Here is a 27,959-nt window from a genome sequence, read left to right as displayed (position 1 = left end):
GCTTCAAGACGGAATCAGTGCAGGGTTGGAGCCCTCCCACACATGTCTGTGTGTGTGTGCATACTGCTAAACCAGACAAAGCCTTGTAGCTCCTTCGAGAATCAGTTTTACATTGCTTGCAGTCTCTCTCTGTCTCTCTCTTCACACTTTCAGTACAGTCTAGCTGAGTGGGTGAAAAGCAAGGAGTTCATGAGAGAGAGAAGGAGAGAGAGATAGAGGGAAGGTGAGAGAGAGAGAGAGAGAGAGAGAGAGAGAGCAAGCGCAGCCACTCATTCGTCCCTCACTCCAGGCTCTAAGTTTACAGGCAGCCAGGCAGATTTTCTTGGCTTGGATGCAGCGCACATGACAGGATTAGGAGCCTGGGATACAGGATCAACCGGAGATCTGCAGGTCCTAGTGGATGAGCCCAGGTCAGATTTTCACCCTGCACAGGTAGGAAAAAAAACCCAGTGCATCAGACCTTTCTGCCTGCATATATAAAAATTTGCAACCTTGGGATTGTTCAAAGTATATTTCTTTAACAAAATCTGATTCTCCAAGTGTTAACAAAAGGCCACAGTGAACCAGTTAAATCATAAAGTAAAGGGTGCAAAGTTGCAGAGTATGTAGCAATAAAATGTACCAAAGTGTTGACTTTTAATTTTAACAGACATATATTACTTCCCCTTTGTTTTAACCCCTTTGTTCTTTAGAAATTACAGGGAGTTTAGAGGCGTGCACTAACAATGAATGAAAAAACTCTGTCAGTTTTCATTACTTACTAAAGGATTGATAGTAAGAGAGTCAAAGACAAGTTTTGGCAAATGCAGAAGCAAAATTGAAATTCTGGATTGAGTGTCAGACACTAACTCAATAACAACTCATCACAAATGTGAAGCTTTGAAAGGGGAGAAATGAGCAACACACAAGTGTGTAGAACATGCAAAATGCAATTAAAACTCATAAACAGGGAGGAGATTAGAAAATCTTTTAAAAAATAATTTCAGCAAAGCTCTCTCGTTTCTTGCTCTGCATTCGTTGATTTGTTGAATTGCTGAAGTAAGCATTCTTTCCACTATGAAATTTTTAGCTGGAAGTGCTGAAGAGGTGCCAAGTTTATTTTAAAATGTGCGTGTGGGCGGATGGGGATCATTGTCGCCAGAGATTAATTTTGAAATCTCAGCAAAAGAGAAAAAAAAAAACCAGGAATGAAACATCCAAGTTCTTGTTTCAGATGCTTCCTTCTTATGTTATGTAACTGGCTGGTGGTCCCGCTCACACTGCTGCGACAGATTGAGCCGAGCACCACTTCTGCCAGGGAGAGAGGTGAATTTCTTTTCTTGGATCCTCTTTGCACTGTAAGGAAGAAATTATAGAAGCCACGCCCTTAGAACCCTCCTGTTGTGTGCTACTTCATGTTCATTGAATGCAGCCGGTTCTCTATCTCGTTGAAAATGAAGAAGGACTGCAAGAGAGTTCAAGGAAATGGCAAAAAACATTCACATTTTCAAAAAGCTTGATGTTAGAATATTCTAAAGGATCCACACACTGCTGCACAGATTGTGCTGTTTTCTCGCAGGTTGCTTATATTTGATTATATTTGCGCATGTCCTTGCAGCAATATGCACACACAGATTTACGTGCCCTCTTTCAACTGAAATTCCAAACGTACGCTTGGGAGGTGGGAGCAGCGTGTGGTTTCACCCTGAAATTCTTCAGGGAGAAAAGGAGAGAAGAGAAACTTGGTAAAGTTGCAGGTTTACTCTGATTACAAAGTGCATCAGTGCCTTTTAGTAAAACTTCCTTCTCCTCAGTCTTGTTGCAGTTACATTTAAATAGAGCACGCTGGGGTAAGAACACGAGTGGGAGAACTATGTTTGTCTTTACCGCTCAGATGTGTCTGGCACCAAACCAAAGCTGGGTGGTGGGGGAAGGCATTGTGCATGCAGCATTTGAACTCTGTTAAACATCTTGTGTCAGCTTTTGAACTCCCTTTTAAAAAAAGTAGACACTGAAGTTTGAGGACATACTATGTTACCAAACACCGCAAAATATTGCATAATAATAAGATAAAGCACCTCCCCTGCTCTTTGTTTTTTAGGATGGGTGGTGGTGGTAGGGTAATGACTCCATAATCTTTACTTAAAGCTGGCCATTTTTCCCGTACAGGAGTTGCACAGATGCAGCTGGACGCTGGCCACTCTCAAAGGGGACCAACTGCTGATTTTGGACATGCTTTTGCACGTGTTTGGATTTCAAAGTGTTCTAGAAAGCTGTTCCTCGTGGGTCTTGCAGGGGGAAGACACAAAGACAGGCAAAATAGCTCGTTTCTGTCAGAAAAGTCCTCCTTCTGCTGTTTGCTTTTGTGAGTGGGGGCACCTCTGACCCTCTCCGAAACACTCAAGCGTTCACTTTCTGTCTCCAAACATTTCTTTCACAGCACTCTCAGTTTTCCTCCACTGCAGAAATGAACTTGTATGGTTTCAATTAGGCTCTCAGGGACGTGTGAGGGTTCTCTCTTGAATGCTTTCTACATGCGCAGCATGTCTGTCTCTGTTACTGTCTCATCCTCTCCTTTAGCATTATGGGTTTATTATTAGACTTCCCTCCCACTTCTGTTTTCTATACATTCCCACTGTCTGCACTTTTATTCTTTCCCTGTCTTCATCTCTCTCTGTTTGGAGTAGCTTGTCGGTAGGTCTGTTAAACAGTTGCACTTGGTCACACATGCAGGAGAGTTAACCCAAAGGAAACAAAGCAAGGTCAAAGCAAGGGAGGCTTTCCAGTGTATTAAAGAAGAAAAGTCACCTATCACATATAAGCTCACTCCTTGTCCATGCTCTCCAATTTTCTGTCTTTTTTTCTTCTCTTATTAACTGCCTGACTTACCAATTGATGGCTTCCGTGTGCATGCGACTTGGATGGAATTTTTACATTTCGTATTAGTAGCTAAGCAGGAAAACCTCATTCTTGTTTTTACAGCCTCCCCTTCTTGTTCTCACTTCTCTCTCTAACACAGTGGCCCTTGTGTTTCTGAACTGTTTCCCCTGGCAGTCTGAACTCTTTCCATACCAAGTGGCCTGTCCACTGTTACTGGAGCACCAAGATCCTCTGTGGTCGACCAGTGCAGGTAGCCACTGTGCAGTCTCAAGGCTTTGCTGGCGATATACTGTTACACTAATCACTACAATTTTCAGGGTTTTTTTTTTTTTTTAGCTTTTTAGGTACGCCCTGCTTCATCATCAGTCTGGAAGTCATTGCCGTGGTTTTGACTTGTCTTTTCGTCATTTGTAAACCAGCAACAGTGCTCTATCCTGATTATGTAACATCCCTGCAGTCATCGAGAGGTCACCGGTGGTCTGTACTTTGACCCACAGATATAATCTGACTAGATCTATTACACGGGCACCTTTTGCTGTTGCAGTTTTCCCCCAGCTGGCCAGGGTTTAACCAAAAGGCTTTCTTCTTTGTTCTTGGCTTAACAAAAACAGTGACACTTAAAACCAAACAAAAAATATCTCCTCTTTGCCAGCAGGAATTTCCCTTTAGCTGATGTCAGTTTTTTTGGTAACTTAAATTTTGCCTTTGGGACTTGTACTTTCTTCCTGCGGTTTCTATTTAGTCTGAAACATCTTTTGCATCTGGTTTTCGAATAAACGAGCAGCCACCATCTGTATTTGTCCAAACTGCAGTCAGTGCTTCTTCCTGATGTAGGTGGTATGCGATGGTGTTAGAGGCCAACCTGTCTGCTCTGGTCTACTGAGCCCAAATGGCCCATTTGAGCCCACACAGACAATTCAGGAAACATACACAGACACTCAAAGACAGAGCATGCTCAGGCATATGTCTGCGGGTGCCTGTTGTATGCATACTTTGCTATCTGCTTTATTATCCAGTACTGACAGCCCTAAATTACGTGTATATTTTGTGCAGTATGGGTACTACTGTACATATAGTCAGTGAATCACTTGTATCTTTTCGTTTTTGCACAATATCCATTTTTATTGCAATGTAGTAAACTTTTATTACGTTACTATTACACTACTAGAGATTCCTTGAGAGTAATCATACAAATACTCGCATATGAACACAAATCCCTAATACCTTATTTTGTCTGGATACAGAAGATGTTGCATTTAAAGATATACTCACAAGACACTCAATTTGCTAGTATCCTTTAGTCATTGGACGCACTTCAACTCTTCATGGCATTAATTCAACAAGGTGCTGAAAACATTCTGCAGAGATTTTGGTCCATGTTGACATGTTAGTATCACATAGTTTTTGCAGATTTGTCAGCTGCACACCTGTTATTCAAATCTTCCGGCGCATCCCAATGGTACTCTATTGGATTGAGACCTTATAACTGTGTCAGACCATCTGAGTACAGTGAACCCAATGTCATGGTCAACAAACCAGTTTGAGATTAAATGTACACATAGTACATTTTTTGAGTTACTGTTAACTTCCTATAAGAGTGATAGTTCTCTGAAATCAACAAGGCACTTTTTCTGCCACTTATTGCATACTTTCCCTGTTTTTCAGGCCATTTTCTGTAAACTCTAGAGAAGATTGTGTGGGAATATCCACAAATCAGCAGTTTCTGACATGCTCAGACCAGCCTGTCTGGCGCTAACAAGCATGCCACGTTCAAAGCCACTTAAATCTCCTTTTTTCCCCCCATTCTCATCCTTGGTTTGAATGTCGGCAGGCCAGCAAGAGAGATTACTGTAGAAATGGATGACTTTTTCTGCCTTAATCCCTGTCTAAAAAATCAAGCTACTTTTAATTGGTGCTTAGTTGGGGTCAGTATACACTCAGCTTGGGTCTGGAGATCTTTCACTTATTGCTTTATTATAACACGTTACTTTGGTAGGTGCTTGAAGGCATTTGATGTTGTGTTCTCAACAGAGCAGAGGTGTCTCTGGGCAGGGTCCAGTTTGCGCTTCACTGTCACTTTGTTGTTGTTATGTGAAATATTTTATGATTCATATGTGCAAATCTCCACACCCTCTAACAACATCCTATCTCATGCGTGAACTAAAATTGGGCAATTGTTGCAATGCAAATTAAAATCCAATTTGATTTTGATCATATGCTTTTTGTATATAATCAGAGAATGCTTAAAAACTAAGACTACAACAAAAGTAATCTCACTGTTTGATTAGTAACTCTAATTCCAATACTGAAGGTAGGAATGGTTGTGCGTTCACAGCATTACAGATGTATGAATGTAATATGAATGTTATAATCTGTTAATTTTTTTATGTGTTACACCGAGCGCTGCTCATAAGATGACATAAGGTAAAAAATAATAGCACTTTGGATAAGGCACATTAAAGCTGGTTCAGCAGGGAGACAATATATTCAGTTAGATCAACACTCCCTGCAAACTGTCCCCAAAACAAATTCCTCAGACTTGGGTATTTATTCAGCGGTTTGTTTTCATTTGTGTCGACAACTTCAAGCTCTTTTGCTCATCTAAAGACTGCATGCATCAATTGTCTTGTTAAAAAGTTATTGGTTTCTTTGAAAAATAAATTCCTAACAACTGAGCCAGAAATGCAAAAAAGTAATTAGCAACAAGAAGAAAAAAACCCTCAAAGAACATGCTGTATCTTTATCGTTGTAAAGTAACCCGGAGACAATTAAATGTCACTCTTGCTAGCAGGCAGGACTTTTGCTGAACTTGTGGATAAACTGTGTTCCAGACTGGGCACAGACATGACACTATCCACACAAAAATTATGAACAAAAAAATGAACTATGATTAAGGTCTCTGAGGCAAAAGAAAGGACTCGAATTCTTTGCAGAGGTTTATTTTCACGTAGTCAAAACGCAGGGACATGTTGCTACCACATTTTACGTCTAGACCAAACTCTATTCTTGTTCAGGACAGATGTTATAGTGGCAGGAAAACAGTCTGTGTGGTATTTAGAGACGCCCCTGAGGATAAATGGGCCTTCTGTAGATGTTCTAAGATGGAGGGAGATAGTTTTTTTTTTCTTTTTCTTTGACCACTTTGGGTTGGCATACACTGACCAGTGGTAGCTGGAGTAGGAAATAATACCAGAGTGGAAGGACTAAACTAGTCTGCTGTGGCCATGGGGCTAACCAAAGGGACGTGTTTAGCCTGAGTGGGTTTATTATGGTCACAGCTGGAATGTGTGCTGGATAATGTAGAGTGACTATGCCAATAGTTGTCTAGAAGCTTGATAACCACCTAGCTAGCTAGCTAGCTAGATAAAAAGAGAGATAGACCAGCACCACAGTTACATATATAAATGGGTAGGTATACATCACTAGTGGGTTTGACCCCCTTTTCTTCATGGCATAGATTCAAAAGCTTCTGGAAATACTCTTTATAGATTTTGGTCCATATTGACATGATAGCATCTGCAGTTCCTGCAGATTTGTCAACTTCACATCTGTTATGCAAATCTTCCATTCCACCACAGCCCAAAGGTGCTCTATTGTGACATGGCTTGTTATCCTGGTCAAAGTATCCATCACAAGATCAGTACACTGTGGACATAAAGGGTCATGGTCAGCAAAAATACTCAGGCTGTGGTGTTTGAATCATTTGAATCATTCTCAGTATTTTATGGGGCTCAAATATTTTCACCAAGAAAATATCTTCCACACCATTACCCCACCAGCAGCCTGAACTATTGATTCAAGGCAGGGTGGATCCATGCTTTCATGTTTTTTATGCCAAATTTTAACTCAGCCAACAATGTCACAGCAGAAATTGATACTCATGAGACAAGCCAACATTTTTCCAATTATCTGTTGTCTAATTTTGAGCGAGTCAGTAGGAACTGTAGCCTCAGTTTTCTGTTCTTAGTGGACATGAACGGCACCCAGTGTGATCTTCTGCTGCTGTAGCATGTTTGCTTCTAGTTTCAGTGATGCTCTTCTGCATAGCTTGGTTGTAAGAGGAGGTCATTTATATAATATAATATAATTATTATTATTATGCCAGTTTAAATGGCTTAAACTGAAAGCACTTACATTGGCAAATACTTAAATAGTGATACACAGGGGATGTGTCTGGATCTCCTCAACAAGTCTCTCTGTGCTTTCAACCTGAGTCTAGTCTAGTCTGGACTTTATACGTGGCACAAGTCTCTCATTGTGTTAAAACATGCCACTCATCAGCTTCATAAACATTTAACACAGGATCTATAACATGTTCTCTTGCTTGCACACCGGCACATAAATACAGAGAAAGAAGAAAGACAGGCACAGTTAGGCAGATAATGATAGGTAGTGACTTAGAAGACCAATTCATTAAGTTCTTCTTGGGTTTGGAGAGACAGCTCGCTGGAAGGGAATTGCTGCATATAATGGCTTCAGTGAAAGAAACTGAAGGTTTATGTTTGCTTCATTGATTGATTGATTGATTGGTAATTTATTTCAACATGTGAACAATATACAAGTACATTTAAAAAAGAAAATAAGAGAGAAAAAAAATACTATACAAATTACATACAAAAAAACATTCTGATTAATTTACATGTTGAAAGGGAGTGGGAAGAAGTATACACTTATTTAATCCCACCCCTTTGCCATAAATTATCAGTTAATATTTAGTCAGCTTCCTTACTGATATAATTTGTAATAAAATAGTGAACAGATTTCTGATATACTATATACTATAATATCACATCATGAGTTTTTTGTTTGTTTGTTTGTTTTTAAATAGAGACATTCACTTAATTTAAATATTTTCCTTTTCTTTATAGTTCGAGAAGATCATATTTTTATAACTCTTTTTGAACAGTTTTATGTTTGGACATTGCTTTAATTCCATATTCAGACTGTTCCATAGTTTCACTCCATGAACAGAAACACAAAAGCCTTTTCTTGTAGTACGTACCTTCATTGTTTTGAAGTTACAAAAACCCCTTAAATTATAACTTCCTTCTTTCAAAAAAAACATACTCATTTGATTAGAGATCATTTGTAGATGGACAGAAGAGTTCTCAGTGAAGTGCAAAGTATTTCCCCAGATACATTCTCAGCTGTTTTTGCTTGTAGCTAGCTACATGCCCTGTCTGTTCTTCACAATGGAACGACACCATCTGCATTGACAGGCTTGTTCCACTGTATGAGTCTGAAAGACGGTAAGAGAGCTGCGGTTTGGTACAGTTGGCCTTAGTCAGCACACACGTGTGTCTGTATGTGTGCGCGGGGTGCACGTTGGCAGACCTGTCGGCCTCCCCCTCTTTTTTTCTTTTTGGCTCTGATAACACAAGGGATTCATGACTCATATATTTTGGCATGAAATGTGCACACCCATACACATGCGCATATTAACATAGCCAGCAGGCTGTGAGAACAACCGACTGTAGAGTAAAAAAAAGACAATTACCATCATTATTAGGCAATAAATAATAATATTTACAGTCTTGACATATTCATATTTGCACCTGATGACAATGTTGGAGTTTGACAGTGCAAATGGCAAGAACAGCAGACCAAGAAACAGACATACAGGCTCTATGTGGTTTTAAAAGAAATGGTTTATTTGGGAAATTTGGTAGGCTGCTGTAAATATGAAACTACAATCAGCCTTGTTTGCTTAGCAAAATGACTGGAAACCAGTAGAAACAGCTTGCCTGCATTTGCCCTGATATTTAAAAAAACAAAACTGCTTACATTACCTTTTAAGTTCACTAATTAACACGCCACATTTTGGTGGTTTGACCTATATAGTAAATGGTGTGTAAACAAACCACAAACTTGTGGCTTTACATGGCTTTTTATGTGCAGTACTACATCCAGGCCAGGTTTCTGTGGTTCTGAATGATCTTCACTGATTGTCTGGGAACCTGACAGATAATGAAACATATATTGCATTGTCAAACTGTCCAACTAACACGTACATGTGGCAGATATTTATACACATAACACACTTGTTACTGTATCGAGCACTCTTGGTGTTTTAGATAAAGGAAAATGGCTCTAAACACATGAAACTACATGATTTCAAATGCAATACACACACCCCATCACCCTCTACTTTACAACACAAACAATTCCTATATTATAAGGAGAAAAACTATGTTTAGAAGATCTTGAACATACAGCTTTGTTTGGCTGGAGGCAGAAAACAAAGAAAACTGAAAGAAAAAAGAAAAGAAAACTGTTATGAACACACATCAACCTCGAGAAATGTCTTTTCGTTTTTTCTCAAAACCCCTTTTCCACCCCCACACCCCATTTCTGCCCACTCCACAATCACTCAGCTTTCCCACTAATTCTTTCAACATGTTCAGCATTACTGCTTTAGTTGTTGCCAGATATTGACAGATTGCCAGATGTTGACAGATATGCTGTAATAAAGCAGATACTCTTTATCTGTGTCAACTTCTCCTTTATGTTGCACATAAATGCACACAGTAATGTGATGTCAAACACTGACATTTTCATGTTTTCTATTCTATAAAAGCATTCAATGCAAAGTGCTCATGAAGATTTAAAAAAAAAAAAAATAAGTGTGATACTCAGCAAATGGGTTCAGGTAATCCTCAAATCCCTGGTATAAAGAGTACTGAGGAAAACCTGCACATGGACCAGGAGAACATCCAAACTCTACACAGTAAGGCCCAAGATGCAGGGTCTTATTAAGGACTCTCTTGCAAATCTTTTAGGATTTTGTGAGAAGTTTCCACTGAAGACCTTTGAAAATTCATTTTCTTCTCTCCCTCTCTTCCTCTGTTTGTGCCACCAGCAGTGACTGACCTGTATCCCTTCCTCATCCAACTTCCGAAACTGACCTGATTGCCAGGCTCCATCCTCTCCTCTCCTGTCATGCGTCTCCTTGTTTCCCTCCTGCTCTTGCTACTCCTTGGATCAGCGGAACCCCGGAGAGGCCCTCGGTCAAAGGCTGTGGAGAGGGGCGCAAGGGGCCATGTACGGGGTAGAGGCAGGCCCGGCGTCATGAGGCGTCAAGCTGAGGTGTGCTTGGAATACATGGAGTCAGGAGAAAAATACCTTGACTGCCAGGATAGGCAGCTGACCACTGTGATGCAGGACTGGCCCAAAGATATCCACCACCTACTGCTGGCGAGAAATAGGATTCAGGTATTTACAGGCAGATTTCTGTTCACCTGGTGCAAAAATAACAACTGATGTTAATTACAGCGGACTGCAGATCTTTTTTTTTTTTTGCAAGAAATTGGGTTCTTTGCAGCAATTAAGCCTGAGTTAAGTATCCATAATCTCTTACTCTCTATGCTTCAGATGGCTTGTTGATGCCATGAGCATCTGTGCACCAGTTATTTGGGAGCAAGATCAAAGACAGACTTTTCTTCCTTATGTGTGCAGTTTTTTGCATGTCTGAGCAAGTACAGGATGTTTATGTCGCAGGTGCTGAGAGAACTGAAACAAAATGTTAGCCTGCAGGTTAATAAGTGGAAATGACTGAGCAATAGACACTGATGAAAGCAATGAAAACAGGTATAACTTATGCGGGAAGGAAACCGGATCTTGTTTTATTTTTATTTGTGTCTTCGGCACTTTGTTTTGGATTTAAACAGGATATATTTTATCATTTAAAACATCTTTAACATGTATTTTTTACACTAAAAATACGTAATTTGAAAAGTTAGATACTTGGAATTACAGATAGAGAAAACTGACCCATGCTGTGTCTTTCACCACTTGCAGCACTTTGGGTTTACTGTTGCTGTTCAGAAATGGTAATCTTAACATAGTGCACCACTGTATTTTCCAAATGTCTGACATCTGGCTCCAGCAATATGGGAATTTTAAACTTCAGGCTCTGAAACAGTTGCCTATACACCAGTGGGTAATGCCACAGTAGTTATGGCCATTTTTTTTATATAGAATCTGTGGTATAACATGGGGTCAAATGGCTGTAGGAGGCTAAATTCCTACAAGCTGCAAACTGCAGACAATTGAAGTTTTTTAGTACAGTAAAGATAAGAATAATGCACAAGTAAGCTGATGGTAAATGCTACCATATTGTCCAGAAATGCAAATAAAACAACTTGAGTACATCTCTCCTTTCAGGTTTTGAGGGACAACATGTTTGCTCAGTTCACCCAGCTGAAGAGCTTGGATCTCCAGCAGAACCGCATTTCCAGGGTGGAGGATGATGCGTTCAGTGGCCTCTCCCAGCTCAAAACCCTGCTCCTCCAGCACAACCAAATGACAACAGCCTCCGAGGAGGTCCTGCTCCCCCTACCCCGCCTTACTTATCTCCGTCTCTATGACAACCCGTGGAGCTGCCTGTGTCCCTTGGAAAGCTTGATCAGAAAACTGCAGCTGCCAGGCAACCGCAACCTGGGCAATTACGCCATATGTGCAGAGCCTCTTTCACTGAAGGGTCAGAAACTAAAAAAGTTGACTGTAGACCTGCTGTGTGAGGAAGACAAGAGGCCAGAACCTGGAGTTGTAGAACGGCCAAAGCCTCCGCCAAAAATAAGGAAGCCAGATGCCACCTCCATGTGCCGCACGTACATGTTTCCCAAACCGCTGCTGGACTGCAGCAACAAAGGTGAGAGATTGTCAAGTTCTGTATCTCTATATCTTTATCTATACATTGTGACCTATTCTTTAAATCTGTGTCTTCTTGCCTTGAAATCTGAGGCAAGAAGACACAACTTGGATGCCACTATAATGTAAGTTGACGTATGTAGGTCTTGGTTGGGGCAGCAGAGGTTACCTATTAGCAGCATTGCTATGAGGATGCTGGTTTGTCCAGATGTTTTAGAAGGACTGGTGTGAAGGTTTGTGCAGAAAAACTTGGACTAAAAGAACCTTATTAAAAAACTCATTTACAGAGTTTGTTATGTTCAAATGGTTTTTTATTAACTGTGAAATGGGGGAAAATACTTTTTTGGACGGTGAGCATTATGTACTGGATGCGGAAGTTGTGGTTAGTAAAACCACACAAAAATCATCTTATATCCAAACTTTATTCTTGGAAATGTGGTGAAAATAAGAAAATATTACCATGTACTAAACTGAGCTGGTGAAACATAGTAATCTTTATACTACATGTTTGTTTGCCTGTTAGAAAAGTTGCATTTCAAATTAACTACAAAGTACTCCGTTCACATTCACTCCTCTTTTATAACACTAACTAGATGCTGAGTAGCCCAACTTTGCATTTACGCCATAAACACAACACAAAGAAGAAGCCATGTGGGGAGTAGGATGTGATTATTTTCTTATCACTGACAAAGTATCTCGAGGACATCACTGAAAGAAAAGCCAGGGTGCAGTACATAGAAAATTATGGCATTTAACAATTGTTTTCACTAACCTGTCAATCCGATTTAATTAATTTTCTCTAATTGAAGGAATGTTGTTCTGGAATGTGACTTTGACCCCGTATATCATTCTAGCTTTAGTATATTGATATAACTTTTAGTCAAAGTTAAAAAGACATTATAGAAAAACACTGAGATGTTTATTATTAGTGCAATAGCAGAAAAATGATCAGCTTTAATCAAACTAAATGTAGGAATGAAATAAACGAAATAAATATAAAACTATTTATATAAACTAATAAACTAAATAAAAGAACAATTTCATTGTTTCTGAATCAGACAGTATTTGTCTGAATCCAACCAATTTCAGGTGCTTTGCTAAACTTGGCCGCTTCTTTGTTGCAAACAGATAAACTGCTGTGAGAGGAGTACTTCATATGAAAAGGCACATTTATTAGCTTTGCTCAGTGCTCTTCGGGACACAGTCATGCTTATTTGTTCATTGAAATTAGGCGCAAGAGTTTTTTTGTTGAATTATTTTTGGATTATAAGCAGGCAGCAAGCAGAGATGTGTTTGTTTTATTAGCAATTTCTACACTGGCTGTCTGAGCCTCGCTGGGTGGAAAGGCGTACAAACTCTTGCTCAGTAGTGGAAAAGTTAGGATTAAAAAGTAAGGTTTCATATATATCATAGGTTTTTGTGTGAAGGCAGATTTCTTTATCTGATCAGCCAGTATTTTAGGCTTGTTCTTGTTATTACCCATCATGTAATGTGACATTTGATGAGTTAAACTTTTGCAGTACTATGAAAAAGTATTTGCCCCTTCCTGACTTCTTCTTCGTTTCTTTTCTTTTTTCTTTTTCTGTGAATTTTGTAGGATTTTTCACATCATCAAATAAATATTAATATTAGACAGACCACCTGAATAAAAGAAAAAAAATTGCAATGAAGCCACTGAGTCTTTGACATCGCTGTAGAGGAATTTTGGCCCACTCGTTTTTGCAGAATTGTTTTAATTCAGCCACATTGGAGGGTTTTTGAGGCTTTGCAGCGTTTAACATGTGGCTCATGTTAAAGGCTTTCTTTGTTTTTCTGAGCCACCTTTTCTGACCCCAAAACAAAATGAACATTTTGGATTGGCTGAGTCAAAGTGCAAACTTAAATGCATTTGAGATGCTGTTGCGCAACCAGTTTTTAGGTTTAGGGGCAATTACTTTATCACAGCACTACACATGCGCTCTAAACTTTGCAAATATAGTCCAAGTTCTCACCCAGGTTTTCACATCTGGTTCTATCTTTGCATTAAGCTGTCACTATGAGACTGTTGTCATAGTGACCCCAATGTTGTCTTCAAAAAGACAGAGATGGCAATTTCTGAATTTGTGCAGATCCCTCGTGGTTACTTTCATGTGGCCTCTCCAGTTCCTCTTCTATCTTCTTTTTGTTGTCCTCTCACCATCCATTTAATTTAACACACTGTTTAACACACACTGAAACTCTGACACTTTCTGGGTCCATTATTCTGACCAAGTCCCACATGAGGATTTGAATACATCTATCAATGGCAAGCTTGTATCCTCCTGAGAAAGCAGTCTTTCATAGAGAATCGACAAGCCAAAACCACACAATGCAGCTTCTGTGTCGTAAGGGCCTGAAGAAGCTTTTGCATATTTTCCTAATTATTTTTTTTCTACAGTAAGACATTTGAATATGTTCTTTATCTGAAGCATCATAAGGTTTCTCTGTTTCACTCACAGGGTGAACATCCCATCCATCTCTCCACAACTTTCCTTTTTTATGCCCAGCAATGATTCTCCCCATCCTGCCTTTTTCTAAACCACACCGCAGCATAAAAGCTGTATGTGTTGTGTGAATATTGCTTAATATAGTGCAGCTGTTGTGCATGACAGTTAATTCATGGTTTTGTGCTTTTGATTTGAAAGGATGCCCATGCTGCATATTTACTTCTCATTTTGTTCTTTTCCAGCACTTGTGTTTTCATTTAATAGTTGCTGTGTGAAATCTAATCTGAGCATTACACTTACATGATTTCCCCCTAATCTTTTGTCTATTTGACAATCTAAGTGCTTAGAGTTTTCTTTGCTGTAATTCAGCCCAAATGAACTACTGTTGAAAGCCACAGAGACACAGTGTCTCTGTGGTTTAAAAACTAACAAATCTTAAATACTGATCTGTATGCGTTGGTTTATGTTACACATCAACTTTTGAATCTCACAGTCTAAGAAGGCTAACTTGACATTTCGGTTAACTTGATGTGTTGGTCCACTGAGTTAATGTGACCAGTGAACCGTGGTATATCGTCAGATTTGATTTTCACCCAGGTGTCATCCACATACCTGAACCAATGACTTGGTGGTGTTCCAGGGTAAGACAACAGAGCCCTCTTTTCCACTTCTTCCATGAACAAGTTGGCCACAGTGGGTGAAACTGGGGAACCCATGGCGCACCCATGTTTTTTGCCCATGTTTTTTTCTGTTTTTTGTACTGACCCGTTTTTGTAAAAAATGTGGAAAGAAGACAGTTCCAAAAGCAAACACACTTGGTCAGTGCTGAGAGTGGTCCTGTTGTTGAAGTTGAGGTCATTCTGTAATTTCTTATGAGCTGCGTCCACTGCTTCAGTGACTGGAACACAAGTAATGAAAGATGTAATAACATCCCTTTGTCAGCAAAATCGAATGTCTTCTGGATGTGGTGTTTAGAGCTGCCTACCAACGTGTTGAGGATTGAAGACAGAAACTTTGAGATGTTATAGGTGAGGATGATGGGGAAGGCATACTGTAATAAAAGGATAGAGTACAAATAGCACAATGTATCTCCAACTGCCACATCTGTAAGAAAAATAGACATACAACACCTGGAACACAAACTTTTGAAAATGCACAGGTACATAAATCAACAATATACCTGTGTGTGTGTGTGTGTGTGTGTGTGTGTGTGTGTGTGTGTGTGTGTGTGTGAGTGTGAGAGAGAGAGAAAGAGAGAGAGAGTGTCGAGTGTGAGTGTGTGTGTATGTGTCTTTGTCACAAATGTACTTGAAAATGATGGTTAGAAGCCACAAAAACAAAGCCCGGGAGCCAGAAGCAGACAGAGATGGATCGGGGAAAACCGGGCCACCCGCAGCCCCCAAGAGTACTGAAGACCTAAGGCCAAACATCTTCACCCAGCAGGAGAAGGAGGGATAAGTAGACCCCCCCCCCCCCCCTCAGATTATACAGAGCACTGTGATTATATTGGTTTTAGGGCCGTGGTGTGACGTTAATGCCCATTTATCTACAGTGTCTTAGTAAAGTCCTTGGCCACTGTTATAAGAACAGTCTGAGTTCTTTATAGTTTGCTTCCAAGGACCCAGACTATCTTTTAGTTGTTAAAGTGCTCTTGAGCAATAGCTCTTCTGTGTTTTTCACGGGCTTTCAAGGTTTTCCTTTGGACATTGGCTGCTTTTTCGCTCATTTTTAGTCCAGTCTTGGTACGTGACCGTTTTCAGAATGTCTGTCAGGCTACTCAACTCATAAAAAAAGCACCCAACTTGATGGATGAACCAGTGTTGTGTCTACGCATAACGGAAAACTTAACTACACCAGAGTATATAAAATATTCTAGTAAGCCCCATCACTTCTGATATTGTAAGATGTTATACATAAGCCAGACGTGTTAAATGAGAGCAAAAATCTTCCATCTTTTAACAGTCCCCACCCGCCCAACATTATAAATCTCATGATGCTGCTCAGAAACCCAGTTTTATGTTCCTAGACATTGTTTTCAAAGCTGCTGTTACAGCCGGTAAATCATAGATTTCAGTGGTAACAAGTGCTGTGTAAAAACTTGGGACATTTGACATCTGAGTAGGCAGCACAAAAATGAGTCATTTGTATATGGTGACTCAGCTGCACATACACCCACACTCATAGCACTGTTATAGCTCTCTATGGATCTCGTGGATCACAGACAGCGGGCAGATCGTTAGCAGAAAAAAAAAAAGACCATATTTTAGGTTGAGGAAAAGTTGCTGTGGTTTCAAGGGTCCTGACTGCAATGTTAACAGTTTACCTTTTGGGAAACTTTTTTACTTTTTCACACTGGGGTGAAACGGTCACAGAAGCAATCAATTTAGCATGGGAGGAGCACTGATTTGGTCACCGTCATAAATATAAAGTAAACAGAGTTACTAATAGGTTTTACACTTAATAATAATCTCAACTCTGTTGCTAAGGGTTCTGAATAGACTAACATTCATTGCACTGCATATCTGTGTTTCTTTCTCTGCCATGAAAGCATTTACATTTACAATTTAACAAGTAAGGTGCATTTGATCTCACATGACATGTGGAACTGAGAACGGCCCATCCTAATATATAAACTACTTTATTGCATCCTAGTGCTACTATGCAACACATAATACTGCCTAACGTAAACATGTGAAGTAACCTTTTCCCCCGTCAAAAGTGGGGCGTGCTTCCAAAAAAAGCCAAAAATGGCTGCTTACTATTCACTATGCACAGTGGACCCCCTGTAATCACGTCAGCACTGTAAAAAATTAATGGCTTCACTTTCTGCTGTCTAAACAGTAAAAAAAAGTTTTGCAACACATGCTCTGAGTGAGTTCAGTGTTTTTGCACAAATTGAATATTTGCTTTGCAGGAATGACTGTGGAAGCGCTTCATGATATTTTATGGAATCTGAAGCCAAGAAAGAAAAGAAAAAGACTCTGGCTACGGTCCTGTACTTCACTCCACATATCTATTTAAATCATCCTTAGTGCTAGCACATAAATAGTAGAGTGGGCTACACAGATAAATTTCTAGATTGATGCTCTGCACTCCTACTAAATAATGTAAATAGCTTCGTTCTTTGTATTGAGACTGTGTAAATACTGCATTTACTCCCTGTGTTCCTGTGTTTAACTACTATTAGTTGTACTAATACAGGAACCTCTATGCACTGCATTGGTGAGTGGCCACGTATATTACTGCTAAAAAGTTATTTAAAGTTGGCCTGTTGAAGTGAACCAGGTGGTTCAACTTTGACTACAAATAATAGATTATGACATCTGTGAGAATTTAAAAATATATATATATTTATAATGGATTTTTTAAATAGATTGGGTTTCCAAAAAGGAAACATTTTCTCATGCAGCTATAAAGCATGAAGTCCTTTTTAAAAAAAGAAAAGTCCAAGAGGTACAGCTGTTCACCGAACTAATGACTTCAGCAGATTCAGCGAGAGCCCAGTGCAGTGATAAATGATTTTCACACTTCCTGACCCAGGTCCTTCCTCAGTATCTTCCTTCATTCATCTGTCTCATCAGAAGAGACATGTTAACAGATGTTAAAGCAGGAAAGTGCTTAACACTTTATCTGCCATATCTGTGCCATGAAAAAAGTGACTCCTGATAAAAGCTTCCTGAAACTTCCTGAAAACACAATTATCTCCAAAAAAGAAGAACAAGCAAATCGGTCTCTGCTCACCCAACACCGTAGCTCAGCTTTTTGTTGAACTTTTATTACCCAGAGGGAAACAACAACAACTTTCCTAAAAAGCTGCTTTGACAACATTTCAGACACATTTATACCTATTGGCAGGTTGGTATTCCCTTTAGGTTTTCCAGAAGAAAATTTCTCGCCACATTGGACTGATAACATGTGCTGGAATGCTCTCTGAAGACAATTTTTGCTTCCCTGCATCACATCACAAAACAATAATCATTACACTTCCTGAGTCTGTTGGCTACATCTGTGTGTGTGCTGCATGTGTGTGTCTTTTCTTGGAGTCTGTAATGATTAATGGCACCATGCCTCCATAATAAAACCAGCTATAACAACTGTGGCAGTAAAGAGTACAACATCTGCGCTATAAATGTGTCCATAAGCATACTTCTGATGCAGCCTGTGTAAATAAATACATTCAGGAAACATCTTTGTATGCTTTGCCACACACATTTCATTCATGATCTTACTTACAAATCTACAAAAAGTTAGCATTCAATACCAAAACAAAGCATTGTTTAATTATGTCTTAGGCCGCGCTTGCTGCCTATGCACACTTATGTTTCCTCCAGTCTGCAACTATTTTGCTTCAGAAACAATCAGCTATGATCCTTTTGATGATACAGGTTGCATGGGCCACCTAGTCTGTTTTAAACAGCGCTACAATGTGATTGGCACGGCAGATGGGACTTCCAATTTAAAAGATATTCATGATATTGCCCACCATGACAGGTTCAACAAATCTAATGACTCAGGAAACCACAAAGCCACAAAGTCTAATCTGTGAAGGCTTTGATCCAAAACCTCCAAAAGGTAAACTGTGATCAGAGAAACCTGCATCTATTCATTGTTAGTGCCGAACATACAGGTTTCAGCCTTTTATTTTCAGTGGTTTTGTAGTGACAGCGTCAAATCTTTATTTCAAGGCAAGGCAAGGCAAGTTTATTTGTATAGCACAATTCAACAACAAGGTGATTCAAAGTGCTTTACAGAGACATTAGAAACAAAAACAAATAAAAAGCACGATTTAAAATTGATTAAAACAAGCAGACAAACAAACTAACTAATTAACAAACAAACAAACAAAACAGTATATAAAATCAAAACAGATAAAATCAGAACAATAGATAAAATCAGTAGTTAAAATGTTAGTTTTGAAATTTAAGCTTAAGTGTGGATTTGGTGCTTTATTCAAATGCAGCTGAGAACAGGTGAGTCTTCAACCTGGATTTAAATAAACTGAGTGTTTCAGCTGATCTGAGGCTTTCTGGGAGTTTGTTCCAGATATATGGAGCATAAAAGCTGAATGCAGCTTCTCCGTGTCTGGTTCTGACTCTGGGAACTGATAAAAGACCGGATCCAGATGACCTGAGGGATCTGGAAGGTTCATACTGGGTCAGGAGGTCACTGATGTATTTTGGTCCTAAACCATTCAGAGCTTTATAGACCAGCATCAGAACTTTAAAGTCTATCCTCTGACGGACAGGCAGCCAGTGTAAAGACCTCAGAGCTGGACTGATGTGGTCCACTTTTTTGGTCTTAGTGAGGACTCGAGCAGCAGAGTTCTGAATGAGCTGTAGTTGTCTGACTGATTTTTTAGGTAGACCTGTAAAGATGCTGTTACAGTAATCAAGCCTGCTAAAGATAAATGCATGGACTAGTTTTTCCAGGTCCTGTTGAGACATCAGATCTTTTATCCTTGATATATTCTTGAGGTGATAGTAAGCTGATTTTGTTATTGTCTTAATGTGTTTTTCTAAGTTTAGGTCTGCATCCATCACTACACCCAAATTTCTCGCCTGGTTTGTGGTTTTTAGATATATAGATTGAAGTTCTCTGGTGACCTGTAATCGTTTTTCTTTGGCGCCAAAGACTATTACTTCAGTTTTGTTTTTGTTTAGCTGGAGAAAATTGTGGCACAACCAGTCATTAATTTCCTCAATGCATTTACCAAGAGCCTGTACAGGGCCTCGGTCTCCTGGTGACATTGTGATATATATTTGTGTGTCATCTGCATAGCTATGATAGTTTATTTTGTTGTTCTTTATAATCTGTGCCAGTGGGAGCATGTAAATGTTAAACAGAGGGGGTCCCAAGATGGAACCTTGGGGAACTCCACATGTGATACTTGTCTGCTCAGATGTGAAGTTACCTATTGATACAAAGTATTTCCTGTTTTCTAAGTATGTTTTGAACCAGTTTAGTACAGTTCCTGAGGTTTCACCTCCCCCATCACGGCAGGAGGAACATTTATAAAATCTACCTCCGGTGTGGGACTTTAATTCAAAACTCCAGAGAGGCTCTGTTATAGAGATTGCGATACGTAGGACGCTTTGACTGTTTAGTGCATTACTGACTTCAAAGACAAGTATGAGTGTGTGTGAGTGATGCTTCCAGTGTAAGCAGAAAAGAGATCCCTCTGGCAAATAAGTGAAATGTTGTCATACATGATGTCCCCTTTGACTCCATCTTGAAAATGTAAAAAGTTGCACATAACCTGCAAACCATCTTGAAGCCATAAAGATGCAGACACATTTCTGTCTGAGTTGAAGAGCCAGAAATGTTCACACCCTCTGTTCACATATCTTTTTTTGTGTGCACTGATGATAGTAAAAACTTTTGTCTTTCAGGTATCATGAAAGTTGAAGGCCTAATGTTTCTGAACTTTTTCTGTCTGCAGATTTGATTAACATCCCACCTGACCTGCCATCTGACATAGTGAGGATGGATCTGTCCAACAATAAAATAAAACATCTCAAGCCAAAACATTTTGTGCTGTCCAAAGACCTCAAACTTCTCAACCTCAGCAGTAACAACCTGCACCATATAGACACAGGTAACAGAAGCACCGCTCACATATTCTCTCTCTCCCACACACACATGTGAATCTGAGCATTCGTATCTGGATATCCAAGTATTTTGTGTTGTCACAGCACAGAAAACAGACCCAACTGCACAACTCAGAGATAAGATAAATTCCATTTTTAAGGGTGGTTCAATTCAACTGTATTTATATAGCAGCCAATCACAACAATCTCCTTAAGGTGTTTTATGCCAGGGATTAATAATAAAAACAATTAAATACAGAGTGGTGTATAAACAAAGAGATTGAAAAGTGGTGAGTGAAGAAGAAATGCTCAGTACATCATGGGAAGCCTCAGCCGCTTAGGCTATTGCAGCTTTTCACAGGAGATTTTGCAGGATTCGGGGTCATCTGATGCCCTAACTACACTACCTAGCTTGGATTTAACTAAGCAAATAGGTACAAGCCTCCTATTGGACAATTACTGCATGGGGGATTATCTTTCAGCTGGCAACAACTTATTTAACCCCAACTGGTGGTTAAATAATCTCATGATCGTGGAAAAGATGTTAGTGTGTTTGAGAAGGGTTAAATCATTGGCACCCATCAAGCTGAGAAAACATCTAAGGAGATTGCAGAAACTACTAACACTGGGTTAAGAACTGTCTAGTGCATTATTAAAAAGTGGAAGGATACAGGGGACCCATCATCAGAAAAAAAAAAAAAAGTAGAACTCAGAGCTATGTTTAATAGTAAACATGCACAAAGCGAAGGGAACTCAAGGGATTGGGACTGAACAGCTGTGTAGCCATAAGAAAACCACTAATCAGTTTGGCAAACCAGGAAAAAAGTCTTCAATTTACTTGGGAGCATAACAATTGGACTCTGGAGCAATGGAAGAAGGTCATGTGGTCTGATGAGTCTAGATTTACCCTGTTCCAGAGTGATGGGCGCATCAGGATAAGAAGAGAGGCAGATGAAGTGATGTACCCATCGTGCCTAGTGCCTACTGTACAAGCCTGTGGGGAACGTGCTATGATCTGGGGTTGCTGCAGTTGGTCAGGTCTAGGTTCAGCAACAGTATGTGCTCCAAGAAGGAGGTCTGACTATAGTGAATGACAAGGTTATTCCATCAATGGGTTTTTTCTTCCCTGATGGCATGGACATGTTCCAAGATGACAATGCCAGGATTCATGAGGCTCAAACTGTGAAAGAGAGTTTTTGGGAGCATGAGACATCATTTTCACACATGGATTAGCCACCACAGAGTCCAGACCTTAACCCCATTGAGAGTCTTTGGGATGTGCTGGAGAAGGCTTTGCGCAGCGGTCAGTCTCTACCATCAGTGCAAGTTCTAGGTGAAAAATTAATGCACTGGATGGAAATAAATCTTGTGACATTGCAGAAGCTTACCGAAACAATGCCACAGCGAATGCGTGCCGTAATCAAAGCTAAAGGCGGTCCAATGAGTGCGTGACCTTTTTTATGGTGGCCAGACAGTGTATATGCTTTATCAAGAATGAAAGTTTTAAGCTTAATCTTAAAAGTAACCAAGAAAGTTGCCAGTGATACAGTGATAACAGGATGTATCGACGTTTCAACACATCCCCATTTTGCTGTACTAATGACTAAGAGTAAGACCCTGTGACGCAATTTGTTAGAAATCATAGTCGATTGAGAACCGGATGATCTGAAAGTTGTTAAAGACGGGGATAATTGTGAAACAGTTAACCAAAACAGAGGGTAATCCTAGATTAAAAAACATTTTACCATACCCATGATATCATATAGATGCTTCTAGCTCTTGAGAAAGTGTTTTTATAAATCAAAAGTTTGAACTTTTACTTCTGCTATTTGCCAGACAGACGTACTTGTGGAATGGTTGCATTCACTATCAATAACTTGATAGCATTCTTAGCAATATTTTGAGTCCTGCATCAAAAGATTTTTTTAAATAACTCAAACAATATTTGTAGGCTTTTCCTAAAATAAGATTCAAAAAGCTTTTTCCTCTAACTTGCATTTACTATGCATCATTAATGACTAAGACCATGCCATTTCATGTTTTAGTTACAATTAGCCAAGAAAAACAATAATTATACTTGACTACATTTTTGTAAAGATAACAAGCAGAAATTCTGGCTACTCCTTGAGGGCAGGGGCAGGACAACCTTCCTCTTTGCCTACAGATTCTCCCACAGTGCTCTATTCAGGAATGTCTTATAATGTCCCACTAGAGGATTCAACTCCTTGAACACATTGTGATATTTCACTTTTTTTTCCCTCAAGAAATACTGCACAATTTTTTTTTTTTAATTTAAAATTTATTGAGATGAACCTGAGAAAGAAGCACGTGTGCCACTCACAGGGAAAACAGATATTTGTGATTTATTAGAAAGATGTTGTTTATCACCTCATCTCTAAGCCTCACTGGCTTGTGCTCGAGGTTCATTTTGAGGACATCCAAGTCAATCAAGATGTGACATATTTAAAATTGTGAACAGGTTCATGCTACACACTGGGGAAAATGTGGCTAGAAACTGCAGTGCAAGCAAAATGATTGAATATGCAATGAACTTGCAATCTCATTACCTTTGAAATGGCTGTTTTGAAGACAGGGACCAGGTCTGTGACCACTCGCAGTTAGCTGTTATCTTCAAAGCAACTGAAGCAAGTCAAGGCAGCAATAAAATGGCAATAAGACGGAAAAAGTCTGCTGTCAGTTTCTGATTAAATTAAGTCAAGTTGCCATTTACATATAATAGTTGCTGCAGGACAGCAATTTAACTGCAAAATGACATAGCTGCTTGTCAACCTTGACCTATAATGGCTATCAATACATTGATAGTTGGGCAACCAACCACTACAACTACTCGCAACTGGCCTCAAGAGGCAAAAAATTGCAATGTAGTTTACTTAACTGCATTATGACTGATTTATTAGAAAGTTCCCAAATCCTTTCCTTACTTCAGAGGCATATAAGTGCTTCTTTCCTTGTTTATTTCAGCAGTTCCCAAAGTAATGTAAAATTACCCAATAGTTCATGAGAAAAAAAGCAATTTTTATGGAAATATGTAACATTGGACATGGACATGGACTAGATGAGAAGGTATTCGGAATACAAATTCGACCTCAGAAATAGAGGAGTACCATTAAAAAGTGCAAGTTCATTAATCTCACCGAGCTAATTATGTGCGAGTCCATCCCTTTCCTGGCCAAGAGGGAAATTCAAAAAGCTTCATTATCCTGCAACAGCACATGCAAACAATCTACTGTAGCTCACCCCACTGTGTCTAACATTCTCTGGAAACTCAAACAGAAATTCAGTATAATTGTGAGAGCTTGTGATTGCCAGTGGCATGTGGTTTAAATCCCCAAACCCTCTTTTTAATCATGTCCACATTCAGAGTATATTAAAAAGAAAATGTTGTTTATTTATGCTTTTCATGGGAAGGGTGGCCAGAGAGAAAAGAAACATGAATGAAAATGCAACATAAAAAAATCTGGCACATTGCATCAGTGTTCTCTTATTTGTGTTATTTTTTTCATGGAAGGCTTTGGCAGATTGTTTTGGTTTTCTAGGCCAGGAAAAAAAACCCCAGAATAGACAAAGCAGTAATTTGATGGTCACAGGATAATGCAGTGTACTTAAAGCCTAATTTTCCTAATTTTCCTCAGACTAATAACTTTATATCTTAGAAAAATGTAAAAGGAAAGGGTCCCACCCAAGGTAAAATAAATAAATAAATAAATAAATAAATAAAAGTTCGTAATAGTCTTTAACTAAGTCAGTTTATCCAGCTGGCATTATTTCTGTGTTATTGCAAGTGAAGTTTCAGTGACCGGATCGCGACTCTAAGTTTAGATGCTTAGATTAAGATCTCTTGAAGAGCATGGAAGAAAAGGTAAGTGTCCCTAATAAACAGTTTAGCCTTTAGGAAATGTGCTTCAGACTTTCTGGCAAAGTTGGATGAAAGGATTCATGTATTTCAGTTCCTGGGAAAGCATGAATGTGGTCATTGTGGCTCCAACAAGCACATGAATAGTATCCAATTTGGGAGAGCCTCAAGCCTCATGAGTCCAGAGATAAGACATGGGAGGAGGAGGTGAAACGAGCATCCCTGCCCCCTTTATTACACTTCCTTCCTCTGCTATAGTTTCCTCTGTCTGTGTTGTTCTTGGAGATGAATGTTCATAAAGCTAATATAGACACTAAAAGAATCTCAACACCCAACCAAACCAAAAAAAACCTTTTTCAGTCTTCCTTTTCAAGTTCCCAATGTCATCAATTCCCTCCTTCTTAGTTCTCTACCTCCATACGTTCCTCCTCCTGTTTTCTCTGCCCCCCCCCCCCCCCCCCCCCCCCCCCTTTCCGCTCTGTAAAGATCAAAGCCTGGCCAAAGGCTGGGGAGCGTGAAATGGTCTTTGCTGTCCCATTACTCCCACTCAGAATGCATCCATGGGCATGCACGTGCACACATTAGAAAATCAGAGAGCTAACAGTGACTGGAAACATTTGAGAATATCAGCAGTCACCTTTTAAATCAAAATGTTTGATTTTGCGTGTCATGAAGCCCAGCTGAAACCCAGTGTCTATACAGGGAAACTGGCCTCGGCAGCTTGCACATCTGGAAAAGCACCGTCAATACTGAAAGGTTTTAGAGCAACGAAAGCTCCTATTCAGATGGCATCTTTTTCAGGTCTTGCATATTTTAAGTAAGACAAGGCTAAACTTCATACGTCATGAATGGAATCAGCCTTTCACCAATTGAAAAAATTTGGCACAGCATGAAACCAAAAGTGTGACCTAGAAGACCCAGGTTTGTTGATAAGCTAGAAAAAAAGCTAGAAAAAAATTAGTTTATTAGGTTTGCAAAGCAAATCATTGCGTTGTTTTGCAACTTTTGTGGAACTGGGTTATAAAAAGACTTGATTACTTGATTATTCTTAAAGATAATCAATTAGTCAACAATGAACTAAAACGGTCCAAAAGCCAAAAAATATGTCAAAGACTGTGAGAAACTGTGGTAGAGTTTAAACTGTGGCAATTTCTTTGTGTGTATTTTTGTTCCTTTTTAGTCATTTTATTCTCTGTTGAGTCTTAAATGGCTCTTTAAACCTCATGAGTGCCAACAGAATGCTAACTAATTTAGTTTGCACTTTCCCTGCTCCCAGCTGCATTTGCAGGCCTGCTGTACCTCCGTGAGCTTGACCTCTCCAACAACAGTCTCCAATACTTCCAGTACAGTGTACTAGAGGACCTCTACTTCCTACGGAAGCTCTCACTGGACAACAACCCGTGGTTCTGCGACTACAACATCCACTACCTAAATTACTGGCTCAAGCACCATCCTGGCGTCCATCACACTGGCTTGATCTGCTCAGGGCCGCCTGAGTTCAAGGGCTGGCGTGTCGCGGATTACGTCAAGACCTACAACGGGGAATGTCCTGTAGATAAACAAACAGAAGGGACAGATACAGGACAGGGGGCACAAGAACAGTCAGAAAATGACGCACAGAAGCCAGGGATGGACAATAGTGATGGACAGGGTGCAAATCTTCCACAACACCTGAAAAAGGCGGCACCAAACAAATTTAAAATCATCAGGCTGAGCTAAAATGCAGACGGCTCAGAGGACTGGTAGAAATGTATAAGATTGAAATGGATGTCTGAGAACAAGCTGAACGATGGCTTAATAAAAGGAGGAACTCTGTTTTGTGGTAAAATCCATTACGTAGGCTTTTAGGGATAAAGCTTCCCTGTTCTGTATGGGTTGCAGAAACACCTAACTCTATCACTTTTCTCTCTTACAGTAATTTTAATTTTGACTTCAGGATATACTTTTTTTTTCTTCTAAAAAGTAGTTTTTGGTCTTTTGGTATTAAGGTATGCTTTTGTCTACTTGTTTTCAGGAAATAAAATTTGTTGTTTTTTGTATTGTTTTTTTCTGAAAATGTGTTTTACTATGTGATCGAAAATTTCCAGATACATTGCAGGTAATGTGTCAAGGATCACAAATGATTATTGCTAAAGTGTTCCATATTCCATATCATTAGCTGCTTATGGTGGGGGGGGCGCTGGAGCCCATTTCAGGCACAGGCACAGAGAGGGTATCTAAACACCACATAGAAACTCCCAACACGATAAGAAGGTTCTTGCTGTTTACTGATCATCACCGGAGACTCCCAAGCAATGAAAAGTTATCCATACAATGTAATACTGATCAATTTAAAAGGTACCCAAGAAGCTTAAATTTATAATGTATTTTTTTTTCTTAAATACATAACATAATGAGTCCCAAGACGAACCTAATACAATTTAATGTTTTGTTTTTTTTTTCAAGGACAAGGCACATTAATCACCATTAGTATAAATGTGCTATTTTTTGCCAAATGGCTCATTTTGAATTGCTGTTCCTGGGCCAGATGTTAAATTATCCATTAAAGGGCTGTAAAACATAAAAAAACACAATTAAAGGCCATTAGAAAATAGAGGAAGGAAAAAAATAAAATAACAAATAGGGTCAAAACTTGAGAGAATGGAGCAGGTAGCATGGAAACAATGCTGTGCAAAAGTCCAGGAAAATGGGAAATGTGTGTTTGCAGACGTCTAGCAAGCTTTAAAGTCAGTATTTGGTGTGACCACTGTTATTCTTCAACACACCCTGAACTCTTATAGGAAAAATTCTTAAACTCATAATTCCATCAATTTAGGCAAGATCTCCTATACCACTGAAATGCAGCCCCAAACCATCACAGAGCCTCCAGAGTGTTTTATAGATGGCTGTAGACACCTCTTTCCTGAATTTCTCTGTGTATAGTGATTATTTCAGGCAGAAATTTCAAATTTGGATTTATCCCTCCATAAGATCTGTTTCCAGTGATCTTCAGTTAAGTGCTTGTGTAATTTGGCATACCTCAGCTTTTTCTTCCTGTTTCCCTTTCCTAAGAAAGGATTCTTGACAGCCATCCTTCCACCTAGACTATGTCAAATGTGGCTTCAGTGAAAAGCAGATGGATCATCTGAAGGTCCAGATCCATCTCTCAGGTCCCTTGTTAGGTCTTTACTGGACTCTTTTTTTATTTCTTAAGGGCATGGCTGTCATATACTGTTCATCTGCTGTGGATAGTTGTATACACCTACCACTTCTTTTCTCCTCCAGTTGTCTAATTTCATGGTTTTTGGCTTATTATTGCAAAATTACAATTTTATGACTGTTGATCTGTGTTATTGTTGGATTTTTTTCCTGGATTCACCCAAAGAAATGGGAACAAATGTGTTTGTGATAAAGCCTGCTAGTAACAAAGTGAAGTAAAGATATATAATTTAAAAAGTTGTTCTTTGCTAAGTTGTCTGTTGCACATAGACACAACACTGGTTTGCCCTTAAACCTAGATGCATTTTTAAGCTTGAATGATTCATA

The 27,959-nt window shown here is 39.4% G+C and overlaps 1 protein-coding gene across 2 annotated transcripts; it reads left to right on the top strand.

The window, feature by feature from the left end:
• Window positions 1-27,872, top strand: lrrc17 (leucine rich repeat containing 17). Of its 2 annotated transcripts, none has more exons than XM_084909129.1 (5): window positions 1-432; window positions 9,722-10,071; window positions 11,023-11,509; window positions 20,413-20,568; window positions 25,711-27,872. In XM_084909129.1, the coding sequence occupies exons 2-5, from the start codon at window positions 9,799-9,801 to the stop codon at window positions 26,151-26,153; spliced, it is 1,359 nt and encodes a 452-aa protein (XP_084765255.1). In that variant the 5' UTR covers window positions 1-432; window positions 9,722-9,798; the 3' UTR covers window positions 26,154-27,872. The 2 variants fall into 2 exon arrangements, with proteins under 2 accessions (XP_084765255.1, XP_084765254.1); XM_084909128.1 differs by having other exon boundaries at window positions 2-432; window positions 9,719-10,071.
• The last annotated feature ends 87 nt before the right edge of the window (window positions 27,873-27,959 follow it).

The sequence above is a fragment of the Perissodus microlepis genome, chromosome 17, assembly GCF_051167445.1.
Source record: "Perissodus microlepis isolate ML-2025 ecotype Zambia chromosome 17, ASM5116744v1, whole genome shotgun sequence".
Lineage (NCBI taxonomy): Eukaryota > Metazoa > Chordata > Actinopteri > Cichliformes > Cichlidae > Perissodus > Perissodus microlepis.
The sequence above is the reverse complement of the archived record's forward strand: the minus strand, read 5'-3'. Positions and strand labels throughout refer to the sequence as shown.